We start from the raw sequence: 12,425 nt of genomic DNA, 5'->3' as shown, positions 1-12,425 counted from the left end.
GATTAAGGATGGTAAGTGACAAATGGGCCCAAAAGAATTAAAGTAAATGGATAAGTGGTAGTGTATTTATATCAGGACGATGTTGTTATTCAAACTAAAGTGATATTTTCATTGCTAAATTGAGAATTTCATAAATGTGTTATTGAATGGTATAATCAATAAACATTGAGTTAAATGGTAAATACGTATTAGTTTTGAATTTGATGTCATTGAATTGTACGTGAATTAAATGGAAATTTCTAGTGATATGATTTAAATTATGAGCATGAGAAATTGCGAATTGAATGAAATGGAAATGAAGCATTAAATTGCATGAGTATGTATCGGGTCTCGCAGGCCCTAATTATTATGATTATAATATTTTGAGGATATATTGTGAAAAGTTATAGAAACATGTTAATTATTTTTGACAGTTTTAATTTTGATGAAATTTTATAACTCGATTAAATACGTTTACAAGTGTATGTGTTTTGGTAATGCCTCGTACCCTATTCCGGTGTTGGATACGGGTAAGGGGTGTTACATGTATAATGATTAAATTTTAACAATAAAAATTGATAAAATTTTTAATAAGATGACTAATTTTCTTTTTAATATAATATAGATAGACTAATTTATCTATATTTTAAATAAGATAAGTCAAATGTAATTCTATTTTAATACTTACTTTTAAAAAGAAATATTTTTTCAAACAAGTCATTTTGGTCCTCAACAGATGTAATAATTTATGGTAGTAAAAATATTTTTACTTGACAAAAAGTAAAAAAAGCGATGCCACGTATAAAGAATAACATCGACAAGGAAGTTTCTCGACGAGACGTAACGTAGCTTCTCGTTCTTTCCTCTCTTCTTCTTCTGTTCCATTCACTTTTCCTTTGTATTTTTTTTTTCTTTTCGCTCATTTTTGTATTCTATTTCCCCTTATTTGTTTCCGCAATCATCATAAAATCTGAACTTTCTAGAATTTAACAATCAGATTTCTCATCTCTGGTGAACGAAACAAACACCTTCTTTAAGGAATTATTAATTATCGTCTTTGATGGCTCCGCCGCCGGTGGAGCAAAACGGAGATGCAACGACGGGAACGGCGGAATCACAAAGGTCTATTCCGACACCGTTCTTGACTAAAACGTATCAATTGGTTGATGATCACACGATTGACGACGTGATTTCGTGGAACGACGACGGATCTACTTTTATCGTTTGGAATCCCACGGTGTTCGCTCGTGATTTGCTTCCTAAATATTTCAAGCATAACAATTTCTCTAGTTTTGTTCGTCAACTCAATACTTATGTGAGCCAAATAGAAGAATCTCTCAAATTTAGTCTTATTTTTCTTATATTCTAAGCGTGCAATTCTTTTATATATTTTTGTTGATTTTTTGTTAATTGTTTTAGGGATTTAGAAAAGTGGTGCCCGATCGATGGGAATTCTCTAACGATTATTTTCGACGAGGTGAAAAGCGACTTTTGTGCGAAATCCAGCGACGGAAGATCTCGTCGCCAACAGCAGCAGCTGTTACGGTGGCTCCGGTGACGGTTGCGGCTATTCCAATGGCGAAGCCTATTATATCACCGTCGAATTCTGGAGACGAGCAATCTCCAGTCATTTCATCGGCCTCATCGCCTTCAAGGCTGAACCAAGCAGGAACCGTTATGGCCGAGCTCATGAAAGAAAACGAAAAATTGAGGAAAGAGAACGTGCAGCTTAACAAACAATTATCAGAGATGAAGAGCTTGTGCAATAATATATTCAGTTTGATGTCGAATTACGCAAGTTCTCAGTCGGAGAACATTTCTCCCGTGCACAAACCGCTAGATTTCTTGCCGGCGAAGCGGTTATCATGGGGAGAATCAGTCAAAGAAGAAACGAGTCCGAGGTTATTCGGCGTTCCAATAGGAGGAGCGGCAAAGCGGGCCAGGGAAGAAGGAGAAGGCGTAGGGACGGAAGCGGCGACGGCAGCAGACGAAACGCAATTACAACTGCAACAGCCCGGTGGAAGTGAGATTATTAAATTAGAGCCGTTGGATTGCCAGAACCGAGGGCGCGATGATGATCGTGGGATCCAAGACGCGCCGTGGCTTCGGCAGGTGCACCGAGCGAATCAAAGGGTTTGTAATTGATTTTTCTTTTTTTGGGTTCGGGTTTTTTAGGTAGCTTTTTGGTCGGGCATCGGGTTGTGGATGATGATTACGGTGATCAGACCGGAATATTCACGTGCGAATGAAACGCACATGATTTCTGAAACCTTGAGGGAGGACCCACCCCCCACTTCAAGAACTTTCGTGGGACATCTTTCCATATATAAAATATATATAAATATATCTCTTTTTTTTTTCTTTTTTCTTTTCTTCAACTTTAAAGTCCAAAATCTTATATTTTACTGTTCTCTCTCTCTTTTTCTTTCTAATTATAAAAATTGAAAAATAGAACCCATTTTCTAGATTTTGCTTAATCCTCGAGAGTAATGAAAAGAATCGATCAAATGTGTTTGGTTGGAATTAAGTTGTAATTTGACAATAGAAAGTTAATAAATGACAATGACGTGAATTTGTGAGACTTTTTTAGGTGCCGTTAACGCCTAAGATTGTTGAGTTGTTAGTCTCACGGCATAAATAACTTGTACACAATATTGATTTGTTTTGTGATATTTTGAATGAAATTAAATTTAAAAGAAATTTCTTCAAATAGAAGTAAAAGGATTTTTTTTTATAATCATTTTGGTAAGAAATTAATACTCACATGCATGGTAGAAATATCCATTTATTACATTCAAGCTCACCTGAAATATATGTTTTTAACTATCAGACTAAGTACGGACATATTTATATATTACCTCCAGAGAGAATTATGCAAATAAAAGACATTTGGACTAATCAAGAAAATTCATATAAAAAGTACTTGTAGCATTTTTTTAATTATTAAGATGGATAAAAAGGTGATACGCAAGAGGTCATCTAGTCTAATTTAAAGGCTTGTTCGAAAAGTGAGAGAATTTTGGCAAAAATATAGGCTCAAAAAATGGGTTGGGCAAAAAAATAAGTCCTCTCGGGTAAGCTTTTTTTGCCCCGAGCCTAGTCCGGCCCGAATTTGCAAACAAAAATTGTTCTTTTTTGTTACTATTTTGTTGTTATTTCACTATTATATTATTATTTTGTTATTATTATTTGAATATTATATAACTCTTGTTTTATTGTTAATTTTGGTACTATTTTAAAGATATATATTTGTTAAGTTACATCTATCTTAGTGTTATTTAAGTATAAAGACTTTTTTTATTTATTTATTTTCAATTTGTTGGGAAACATTTATTTTAATACTTTTAGTTTATTTGATGTATTATATTTTTAAAATTTATTTTTATATAAAAAAAATTTAACATTGGCAGGCTGAGCCGAACTCGAGTTTTAACTTTTTTATCCAAGTCAAATTTAAGTAAAAATTTAAACCCACTTTTTGGGCCAGGTCGAGCCTAAGCCTATCAAACGGGCCTAAATTATTATTATGGGTCAACCCAACTCATGATCAGCTCTAACAGAAGTTTTGAGCACCTTGATTCATATAGTAAAATTGTTGTTAATATTTTTTTAGAAGTTATAATTTAATATAAGTTATCTTAATGTTAAATTTTTTTAAAGATTTATAATTTTATTTTGATTTTTTTATAAAATCAAATTATCCTATAAGTAATTTTTATATTTATTTTAATGTTTATAAGTACAAATTCTTTCGAAATTGATGACTATATATCTTCCAACGATACAACAATATTAACTGATTTTTTACTTTAATTTTTAATTCCCCAAAACATTTGATATTAGGATAAATTTTCTCTGGTTTCAAAATTAATCCAACAAATAATTCAATCTTTAAAACACCTTCACTTTTCATAAATCATGAATTTGTAAAGGAGAAAATGGTAGAACAGAGTAAAATAAAAGTTAAATTCAGTAGCAACCATGGCGATTCAATTAAACGAGAAGCCGTAGGTAGGTCCATGATTGAAGGGGAAAAACAATTGTAGATGATGGAAACCCTAAAGAGCTTGGAAACAAACGCCTTAACCTCATTTATAAAGAAGTAGAAAAAACTTGCATATTGTCTGCTCGCATGCAATGGCTTTTTGGACTTGTTTCAAAAAAGCATTCGCTAGGCCTTCCTTTTCTTGCTTTGGCGACTCCAATTTTCTTTTAAGATCCCGAGGTTCTTTTTTTTAATGCTCTTTTTCTTGGCTTTTTTCGTGGTGAGTGTGACTCAAATGTTTCAAGTCCATCCCTAGTGGGGGGGTTTTTCTAAACATATCTTGTTAATGTGAGGCTAGAGTTGGCAAAGAGTTGTATGAGATAGAGTTGATCGAAGTTTGAATTTTTTTTGAAGGGTTAGATTGAGCGCTATTCCTTTCTTTAGTCCCCAAATGCATTATATGGGAATATCGCCAAACTTTCTCCAGGCTTCATGTATCGTTCTCATAGTACTTCTTGGTAGGATGGTAAAAATCAAAATGCTCGATGAATTTCGAAACATATATATATCTATATATTAAAAAAAAAAGTGTATACAGGGCAAGGTGGACGTTCTCTTTTGGACAATGGTACAAAGCGATTATGGATATTAACATTTTATCCTTGTATAGAAAAGAATAAAAATGTAATAAAGTATTATAGAAAAATCTATATATTTTATGTTTAAATATTTATTTGACATTTAAAAGATTACAAATATTAAAAACAAGTATAAAAAATTAAATTGAAGCGGGGATTGATACATCCATCATGTATGGGAGAAATAATGATTTTCAATATTATACATCTACAGTGAATCTTTAACTTACTAAGTGATTCTTGATCAAGAAAGTTAGTAAAATAGGAGAGAAACTCACAAAATGTAAGTATATCATATCTATATTTAATAATATTATATATTAAAAATTAAATAAAAATTCATATGAGACATTTATTATTTATTCTGAGGGTGAACCATATGTGATCATAAATCTATAAATAAAAGGTTGATTTGATTATGAATCGGCCTAAGGACGTAAGTTCGAGCATGTTGAAATGCGTTATTCTCTTATTTAAAAATTAGAAATAAGCTATTAATAATTCTAAATATTATATAAAAAATAGATATAATCAAAACCTATAATAAAATTATTAAAAAATCAACTTAGACTAAGAAAACACTTGATTGTCTGAACCCAGAAAAAAAAAACCATGCGTTCAAGGAACAAAAATCGTCTGCCCTTCATTCTCTCTCGTTTATAATTTTCCGACACGTAGTGTTTTGTTCTTTTGTTGGGTTACTTTAATATCTTCACACCGTTGAATTTTACTTCCAAAAAGACAAAAAAACCTTTACAAAGCCAAAGTACAGTAATAAATCACTATTCTATATTTCATTCTATCCTTCTTTTATAATTTATTTTTTAAGAAGTAACTTTTAACTTCATGAATTTGTAAATTAAAATTAAAATAAAAATATTTTTTTTCAATCTTTGATATTAATTATCAGATTGACTTAGATCTAATGTATGTTCTTCTATTCATAGTCTATGGATACTAATCTATCGTACTAATAGTCAGATTGTTGCTTGAAGATCGCTAGTCGGAACTTTTAAAAGAAAAAAACTTAATAACATAGTGACTTAAATAAAAAACTTTTGAACAGTTTAGTGATTTGAATGAAAACTTTCGAATTCAATTATTATTTTGTAATTTTTTGAAGTTAAGTGGTCAAAACATAAATTTTCTAATAGTTTAGTGACCTTGGGTGTAGTTTAGCCTTTGTGATGTTGAGTTCTAATTTTTCAGGTAACACTTGTTTTTTTTTAGTTAAATTTGGTCTTTAACCTTTTAAAAAGAATCAAATTTGACCATCAATCTTTTGAAAAAAAGTTAAATTATTGTTTTTTTCTAACGGGAATACTAATTAAAATATTAAAATTTCAAACATGACGTGTACTTCATACTTTTTTTTTAACTTTTATTTTCTTTCTGAATTTTGAATTCTTTTGATATTTAAATATTTTATAAAATTTAAATCATTTGTTAATGTGATATATGAGATAAATAATGTCATATTAGCATAAAGTGCATATAGACTATCACACCGTTTGTCACACTAATATCGCTAAAAAAATAATATTTTAGATAAAAATTTTATTAAAAAAATATTTTGATTATTTTTGAAATTTTAATGATTAAATGTAGCTAAAATAATAATAACTAAATTAACATTGACAGGAAATAAATATTAAGAATTAAATTTATTATTATTATCACCATCTTCATATCGAAGCTATACCGATGATGTCTAAAATATGAAGTGATTGTTAAACAAAAATACTTTATACCTTAAAGTTAACGGCATATTGCCATGAAAATTTTAAGGGATAAAAGTAATGTTAAGTCTTTAAATTTAATATTTTTCTCAACTTAGTCTCTGCATAATTTTTTTATCTATATTAATTTTAAATTTTTATATTTAATCATTGAATTCAGATTTTATTAAATGTGATGATGTGATATTCTAAAAATTAATTTCGTTATCACTTAAGAATTTTAAAAATATATATAAAATATGAAAAGATATATATAAAAAAATCAATTGATATGACATACCGCAACATTAAAATTTTACATCATCATACTTGAACGGAACCTAAATTTGGAACCAACCTAAAAAAACTACCAAATTCCAAAATTAATGTAGAGAAAAATATTTAGATCTAAAAATTAAAAAAAGAAATGTTTTAATTTGTATGGAGCGGATGAGTGGTTGTTAAGCCTTTTATTAAACACACGTTTAGCATAGATTCAAAGCTATATTACCCTCAACCTCTATCCTCAATATTGTATTAAAAAATTATCAAATTCAAATACTAAAACTCAATGTTAAATCATTTTTTGAGCTTGAACTTGACAATTGTTTTTATATTGGGGCTTAAGTTTTTTTTAATAAATCTTTAAAAACCCTAAAATTTAGATTTCAATGCCGTAAGAATTACCATGAGACCAAAAAAAAGAAAACTAAATTCAAACGTCAAAGAGCAATTTAACCCTAAAACCTATCGAAACTTTAAATGCGGAAAAGCTTAAACATAGCGTCAAAAGAAGTATGCGAACTTCAACGGATTTCATGATCAAGCATTCAAATGAAGTGGGGTCATTGCTTTCCTTAGCTTTTCATTTTTTTTATCAATAAAATAATAAGTTAAACATTTAATGAGTACATAAATTTTAAAGAAGCAGTCATAATGTCTAAAAATGTGGGATCTAGAAATTGAAAGCTAAGGCCCAATCAATTCCAAGGGGTAAGAATTTTGAGCCAATTCTGTGGATCATGGGTCTAAATTGACCAACCAATGCACTCTTAATATGATGAATTTTTTTATTTTTATTTATTTAAAAATAAGTAAATTAATCATTATATATTATATTAAAGAGTAGATTAGTCTTTTTTTATTATTAAAAATCTCATTTATTCCTATTAACGTGATTGATGAAATAACCAAATAATTACACGTGACATATTTTTTTATAAAAATATCTAATTTTTAATAAACTGATAATATCCGAACTTTTACCCATACACGTATTGAACAATGTTTTCGAAACCGTCATGAAAGTGTAACATGACAGCTCTTGAAAGTTCAAAACCAGGGACTAAATCACCGTACACTTTGTGTTAAGACCATAACGGTATGGTGAACCTTAACTCAGGTGGCTAATTTCAGAATATAACGAGCATGGTCCCTGGAGACATAGTCATCGTTAAAACAAAACAGGCTTTTTCCATGATTTTTATGTTATAATTTTAACAGTGATGATGCAATTTCCAGGCTTTCAGGTCCAGGAGGCAATTCCAGACCCTAGCCATGCTCCATTGTCGTGAAGAAACCACTTGTTTAAAAAGCATATATTTGCCTGGTTCTATGCTGATCGTCGAGGGAGCAGGTAAAAGCTAAATGTTAGTCGAAGGGAATCGGAGAAAGAAAAAAGGAACTTTTTGAGTGATTGGAATTCCCTGTCAAATGGACAAAATAAAATTATTCTGGTGAAAATCCCTCAACAACGTGTCGAATTCAGACAGGTTTATACTATTCTCTTAGCCAAACAATATCAGACGTGTGGCAGTTCCCCGTTTCATGTTCCTTTTCCCCTGTCTAGAATTCATTCATTCATTTCCCAATGTTCGTTTTGTGCTTCGGTTAAATCACTTTCTTTTTGGCACTCAACTTTACAATTATTTCTACATTGGGGGCTCCAATTTGTTTTTGTTTCAGTTAGGCCCTAAATTTGATAATTGTTTCCACATTAGAGTTTAAACTTTTTGAAAACCCTAAAGTTCAAACCTTAAAATGAAAGTAATTGCTAAGTTCAGAAATGAACTTGGACAAAGAAAATGTGGGAACAATTACCAAGTTTAGTGTTTAACTTGGACAAAAAAAATTCAAATCTTAATTTGAGAATAGTTACCAAATTAAGGATCCAAAGAGTGATTTAACCCTTGTTGTATATGAAAGACAAAAGATTTGTATGTGGTTGGCTGCTATGATTTCCCTACGTACAGCTGGACATATTGCTTTTCTTCTTTTAGAATACAATAAATCACTCTTGTCTCTTATTCTTTTGAATCTTATTCATAATTTGGAAAAGGAATAAAGTTATAAACCTTTATATGTCATGTTTCTGTTCAAAAGTTTAAGGGATAATGTGTGTGTGTTGCAATGTTACTGTGGAAAAGGAGAAAAATAATTTTATTCTATTAACTTATTATGATAAATTTACTATTTGGGTGAAAAAAGATGTATTTAAGAAATATTATGTAAAGATAAACTATTGACCTAATTTGGATGTGATAAATGAAATATATATATTATATAAGGAATATAGAGCACAACATATATATCTAACTCGATATTTGACTCCTCGTTCGTTCTCCAACTCACTCGCTTTTTTATGTATTCACCACTTATTCTTTATTTGTTTTTCTATGTATTCGAAAACATGTGTAATCTTTAAGGGTGTAACATGTACTCACGCATGGTGCTTAGTTACTTCTAATATGTCATGTCAATGGACCGTGCTTTATATATATAGCCTCCTTAAAGAAGGAATATATATACACACATGAGAAGTCATCAAGGGTTATTAAAAAAAACTAAAAGAATGCGTTATACTCATGTCTCCAACGTAATCGCATGGTTAGGTTATAATGTGAAAAAATAAATATATTTATATAAAATTAATGAAAAATAAATAAAATTTTAGATAAAACAGTAAAATTGATGTGTTAAAATCTATTATGTAATCTTCTAGATTTTAAATAAAAAATTTGAAAAAATTATAGTAACATTTCTTACTTTGTAATCATGAATTTCTTTTAATCTCTATGGACTATAAACCATTTTGAATGATGCATTTTGCCTCCCATCAATATCGAATTATCTACAACATGCTGATAAGTTTATCAGCAATAATATATGATTAGTTCATAAATTATCATTTATCAAATGAATAAAATATCATTATCATTTATACACGTCAAATTTATAAATCCCTTTTTTGGTTGATTTTCTAGTTTCTAATAAGGTTTAGGGTATGACATAATGCACTATATAAATGCTGAATTCCCATTTGTCCAAAGAGATATATATATTAAAGTCGAAATAAAGTTATATTCATAAGCCAAAAACGTGTTAGATTCCATATATCGTGATTTTGTAAATTTCTGTTCTTTCTGGAAACTCGATATCCACATTTTCTTCCCTCTTATTTAGTGAAGCATCTTCGAATCATTCAGCTTCAAACCCAAGCTTCCTTTTTCAAGTCCCTTTCACCCTTTTATTTAGGGATAGAAAAATTTTGATTCCATTTAACTTAAACCTTTTTAATAAATAATTTAAGGTAATTGGAATGGATTTCTATTAAAAATTTTCGAATCAAACCCCAAAAATTTATCATGTATATTTTATATTTCATTCTTACAATCACGCGTGTCAAATTTGATGTAAATTAAAAAAATTTAACTACCATTTAGTAAATATGAAGATATGTATATATATAGTATTTTAGATCAACATGATAGAGATATCAGATTGGTTCGAAAATTTACATATATGACAAATATAATTATATCAATAAATTCAACAATTAGATTATTAAAATATTATTCGTACAATGAGATATAAAGGGATGTAAATCCTATTTTAATTTTACACAAATATAAATAAATCTCTTCACATAATTTGAACTGATTTTGTATATTTTTAATTAAAATTTCTTAAAACTTTTATAATTGGGACATGATCCAACAAGAAAAAAACCATCTCATCTCGCGGCATTTCCATCCCTACTTCGATCTATAAAAATGCTTTCATACTCTTTCAAATCTATTGCATCAAAGCAGCTTCAAAACATACATACATATCGTCTTGTTCATCATGTCAAGGGTCCCTGAGCCACTTACCGTTGGGAGAGTTATAGGAGAAGTGGTGGACAATTTCACCCCAAGTGTTCAAATGACGGTAACGTACAACCCCAACAAACAAGTCGCCAATGGCCATGAGCTCATGCCTGCTGCCATCTCTGCTAGGCCTCGTGTTGAAATCGGCGGCAACGACATGAGAGACGCTTACACTTTAGTAAGTTCCACCATAAACCCTTGCATTCTACAGTCATGTATATAGTTGTTTTTCTATCTTATTTTCCTTTTGCTATCTTTGTATAGATCATGACAGACCCCGACGCTCCAAGCCCTAGTGACCCCTTCTTGAGAGAACATTTGCACTGGTTTGTATCAATATAAACTGTATATATGTTTATAATTTGTAAAATTTTCAGCCATTAACGTATATTTTCTGTTGCAGGATGGTTACCGACGTTCCTGGTACTACCGATGTTTCGTTTGGTGAGTTTCGGAAACCCAATTTCAATATATATATATGCATTTTATAATCTATGGAAATTTAGGGCTGAATTTAATCGATTTTAAACGACGACGACAGGGAGGGAAGTTGTTAGCTACGAGACTCCAAATCCGGCGGTCGGCATCCACAGATACGTGTTCATACTTTTCAAACAGAGAGGAAGAAGAACGGTGAAGTCACCGTCTTCGAGGGATTACTTCAACACCAGGAGGTTCTCGGCGGAGAACGGTTTGGGTCTTCCGGTAGCGGCGGTGTACTTCAATGCCCAGAGAGAAACTGCTGCAAGAAGAAGATAACTATGGCTGCCCCATAGACATTAAGTATAATAAAATGAAGGAAAAATTAACAATCTATTGATCTGTCCTTGGTTTAGGGATTGACACGTATGGTTTCTAGCAGATTAGTTCTACAGTTAAGAATCAATCTAGTGCGCTGTCGACTGTTGGGTTGGGCGACTCTTATTATCATGTAAGAACTAGGTTTCGGTTCTGCCTGTCTGCGTCAAAAAAACCATTCTTCGTCGCCAATGATGTTATGGTATTGGGTTATTACTATACGATGCGTTGGTATGGTCGCTTGTGTAAAATGTCTAATATTTCAACAACAAAAAATGATTTTATATTTCTTTAGTTGTATAAAAAAATATTTTTATATTTACACCCCTTAAACAAATAATATATTATTTGATGCTTGAGTTTGATTTCGATGTTCAATTTGATACTTGAATTTTTTTTGTCTCAATTACCAAATTAAACACTTAAATTTAACTTCAATGATTAATTTGATACCTATATATTTTTTTGAAATTAAATTCTTATCTTTTTTATTAAAGCAAACATGGTGTCATTTGATATGGGTATCAAATTGAGATTAAAAAATATTAACTTAAACATTAAAGTAAAATTTAGTTAACAAATGATATATTAACTGAAAAATTGATAATATAATCAAAATTATATGATGAGGTCAAGTCTCAACATACACAATTGTAATGTGTGATTACATGAGAATTATGTTACGTTCTTTCTAATTCTTTATCCGTTATGCTTTGCATTGATTTAATTTGATATTTTAGTTGCTCTTACATTACTTGATTGTATTTGTAATATTAAAACTTTAAAATAATAAAAAAACACTTACTGTTTTGTAAGAAAAATATATAAAAGAAACTGCTGCTCTTATTAGTTTCCATTTTACCACCACCATTGCTTATTACCCATTAAAAAAGAAAGAAAAAAACAGGGCGGTATCCATATTCCATGGCGTTATTAGATTTTCCTACCCAATTAAGCATGCAGCACCACTGCTTTTCTTTCAAGCACAAGTGAGTGGTGGGAGATTGCATTGAGAAGGGAGTCGAGAAGCGATCCTTAGAGTGCTGCAAAGGCAATCATGGTGCACCGATTGGAGTGCGTTACAGCAGTCAATGCTAGGGTTAGCCACAGCTGCACCGGGCACCACGAAAGGTGCGCACACGTTCAGGCTCGTCAGCTC

General features: G+C 30.5%; 2 protein-coding genes across 2 annotated transcripts; both read left to right on the top strand.

Annotated features, from left to right (window-relative positions):
* The first annotated feature begins 892 nt into the window (after positions 1-892).
* LOC107904615 (heat stress transcription factor B-2a-like) lies at positions 893-2,309 on the top strand. Its single transcript, NM_001326936.1, is given in 2 exon segments — positions 893-1,294; positions 1,399-2,309. Coding segments are annotated over 2 exon segments (981 nt in total). The 5' UTR covers positions 893-1,039; the 3' UTR covers positions 2,125-2,309.
* A 7,987-nt stretch (positions 2,310-10,296) lies between these two features.
* LOC107904616 (CEN-like protein 1) lies at positions 10,297-11,584 on the top strand. Its single transcript, XM_016831046.2, has 4 exons — positions 10,297-10,646; positions 10,733-10,794; positions 10,872-10,912; positions 11,010-11,584. Exons 1-4 carry the CDS (start codon positions 10,446-10,448, stop codon positions 11,225-11,227), a joined length of 522 nt encoding a protein of 173 aa, XP_016686535.1. The 5' UTR covers positions 10,297-10,445; the 3' UTR covers positions 11,228-11,584.
* Positions 11,585-12,425: the final 841 nt, after the last annotated feature.

This window comes from Gossypium hirsutum, chromosome D11 (assembly GCF_007990345.1).
Source record: "Gossypium hirsutum isolate 1008001.06 chromosome D11, Gossypium_hirsutum_v2.1, whole genome shotgun sequence".
Classification (NCBI taxonomy): Eukaryota; Viridiplantae; Streptophyta; class Magnoliopsida; order Malvales; family Malvaceae; genus Gossypium; species Gossypium hirsutum.
Note: the sequence above shows the minus strand (reverse complement) of the source record. Positions and strands in the feature narration are given on the sequence as shown.

Excerpts from the sequence above, each read along its gene's own strand:
- LOC107904616 (XM_016831046.2), top strand. The coding sequence starts at position 10,446 with ATGTCAAGGGTCCCTGAGCCACTTACCGTTGGGAGAGTTATAGGAGAA. Across the intron at positions 10,795-10,871 it reads TTGAGAGAACATTTGCACTG|GATGGTTACCGACGTTCCTG; the intron begins GTTTGTATCAAT and ends TTTCTGTTGCAG. Across the intron at positions 10,913-11,009 it reads TACTACCGATGTTTCGTTTG|GGAGGGAAGTTGTTAGCTAC; the intron begins GTGAGTTTCGGA and ends CGACGACGACAG.